The following is a 1,604-nucleotide window of genomic DNA, read 5'->3' as shown; positions in this document are numbered from 1 at the left end:
GATGGGCAAGGTGAGAAGTGCTGCGAGGAGGGCAGAGGAACAGGAAGGAGCCCCGGGCCTTGGCTCTGGCTTTGTCAGGCTGCTGGGAGGTGTCACGGTGAGGTGTCTTTGTTTGGTGACATCTCCCTGACTGCAGGGATGGGAGGCTCATAGGCGATGCCTGGCAGCCCTTACCTGAACTCTCCAAAGTACTGGGTGATGCATTCACCCTCTGAGGCACAGGGGAGATGAAAGCTGCGGTCACAGCCCGGCTCTGCACAGGTGACGAAGGCCCCCCTCTTGCCACAAATGAAGCAGTGCTGGAAAGAGCAGAGCATTTCCCATCAACAGCAGGCTCAGGCCCTACACAGTGGGCCCCGCACCTCTGTGCAGGGCACAGGATGGGGGCAGGGCTGGGTGGCACTCTGCAGAGCTGCCTGGTGAACAGGGCTCGTCTGCAAGAGCAGGAATTTCTCTTGGAGCTGGTTGGAAGGGCTGGGATTGCTTTCTTGGGACCAGGCTAAGCTTGTCGAGCCTCTCCTGGCACCAAGCTTCCTGTTCCGGTCAGGTGCTCACCATCTGCTCTGCCTGCCTGATTATGTGTATAATCTCAACCATGCTTATATCATCATTTATCTTCTGTCTTGTTGCCTCTTGAAGAAGGCCACCCGCAAACAGCTGTATGGGAGAAGAGCATGATCTTGTTATGGCAGAAAGGATCAACCATTGTTTGGAGGATGGTGGAAGGAGCCGTGAAGGAACTCACTGCACAAAACTTGTGGAAATAGATCCCATTGATGGTCAGTTTGCGCCCATAGATATCTGGGTCAGCATCTCCCTGGATGCACAACACACATGCTGGAAAGGAGAGAGAAGCAGCAGTGAGCACCTTGCGGGGCCAGGTGCCCCCAGGGGCTGTCCCAGGGGCTGCTCTGTGCCAGCTGTGCCAGCTGAGGGGCAGGGCTGGAGGCCGTGGAGGGGAAGGGGCACTGCAGGCCCAGTGGTGCCAGCAGGCAGTCACTGCCCAACTGCGGCACCCCTCTGCCCAGTGGTGGGGAGCTGTGCGCAGTGATATTTACTTTCACCCGTCTGCCATGAGTTGGCAGGCTTCTTTGTCCCCTCGGACATCGTGTGCATTAACGGCGAGCACTCGCAGAGTGTCTGTCCCAGTAACACCAGGCTTTCTCCTCTGTGTGACAAGCTATGGGAGAAGTGGGATGAGGCTGAGTGCTCAGCTCCGGCCCCGAGCGCTGGGGAACCCTCCTTCCTCGGGAGCCTCAGGCAGCCCCTTCCTCCCTGCTCACCTCACCAGGTCGCACTGAGCTTGGCCTGAGCCCCACAGCCTTAGCTCTGTTCCACACCCTGCGTGTCACAGTGGCCGTTCCGTGCCACCCTCTGTAACACCATCACACCTCACGGGGGCTGAGGGCACCCAGGCAGGAGGGCGGCAGCTCTCGCAGCCAGCGCAGGGTGAGGGGCCCGGTGCCGGACGCAGCCCCGCTGGAACCCGGCGTGTTGGTGCTGCTGAAGGCACCGGGCGATGCGTCCACCCTCCTGGCCCCACCTGAATGCTACCGGGCCTGTGGCTCCCTCAGTGTCCCAATCGAGCGTTCAGGTGTTTCCGT

The 1,604-nt window shown here is 60.0% G+C and overlaps 1 protein-coding gene across 1 annotated transcript in view; it reads right to left on the bottom strand.

Moving 5' to 3' along the window:
* LOC104913129 (PHD finger protein 7-like) overlaps positions 1-1,604 on the bottom strand; it is a 7,248-nt gene that overhangs the window by 2,252 nt on the left and 3,392 nt on the right. Inside the window, exons 2-5 of the mRNA XM_019619917.1 lie at positions 1,059-1,543; positions 746-837; positions 556-657; positions 175-299 (exon numbers count right to left, since the gene is read on the bottom strand). Coding sequence (XP_019475462.1) covers positions 175-299; positions 556-657; positions 746-837; positions 1,059-1,116 — 377 coding nt within the window. The 5' untranslated portion in view covers positions 1,117-1,543. The remainder of the gene's footprint in view (positions 1-174; positions 300-555; positions 658-745; positions 838-1,058; positions 1,544-1,604) is intronic.

Source organism: Meleagris gallopavo, chromosome 14 (assembly GCF_000146605.3).
Source record: "Meleagris gallopavo isolate NT-WF06-2002-E0010 breed Aviagen turkey brand Nicholas breeding stock chromosome 14, Turkey_5.1, whole genome shotgun sequence".
NCBI lineage: Eukaryota > Metazoa > Chordata > Aves > Galliformes > Phasianidae > Meleagris > Meleagris gallopavo.
The sequence above is the reverse complement of the archived record's forward strand: the minus strand, read 5'-3'. Positions and strand labels throughout refer to the sequence as shown.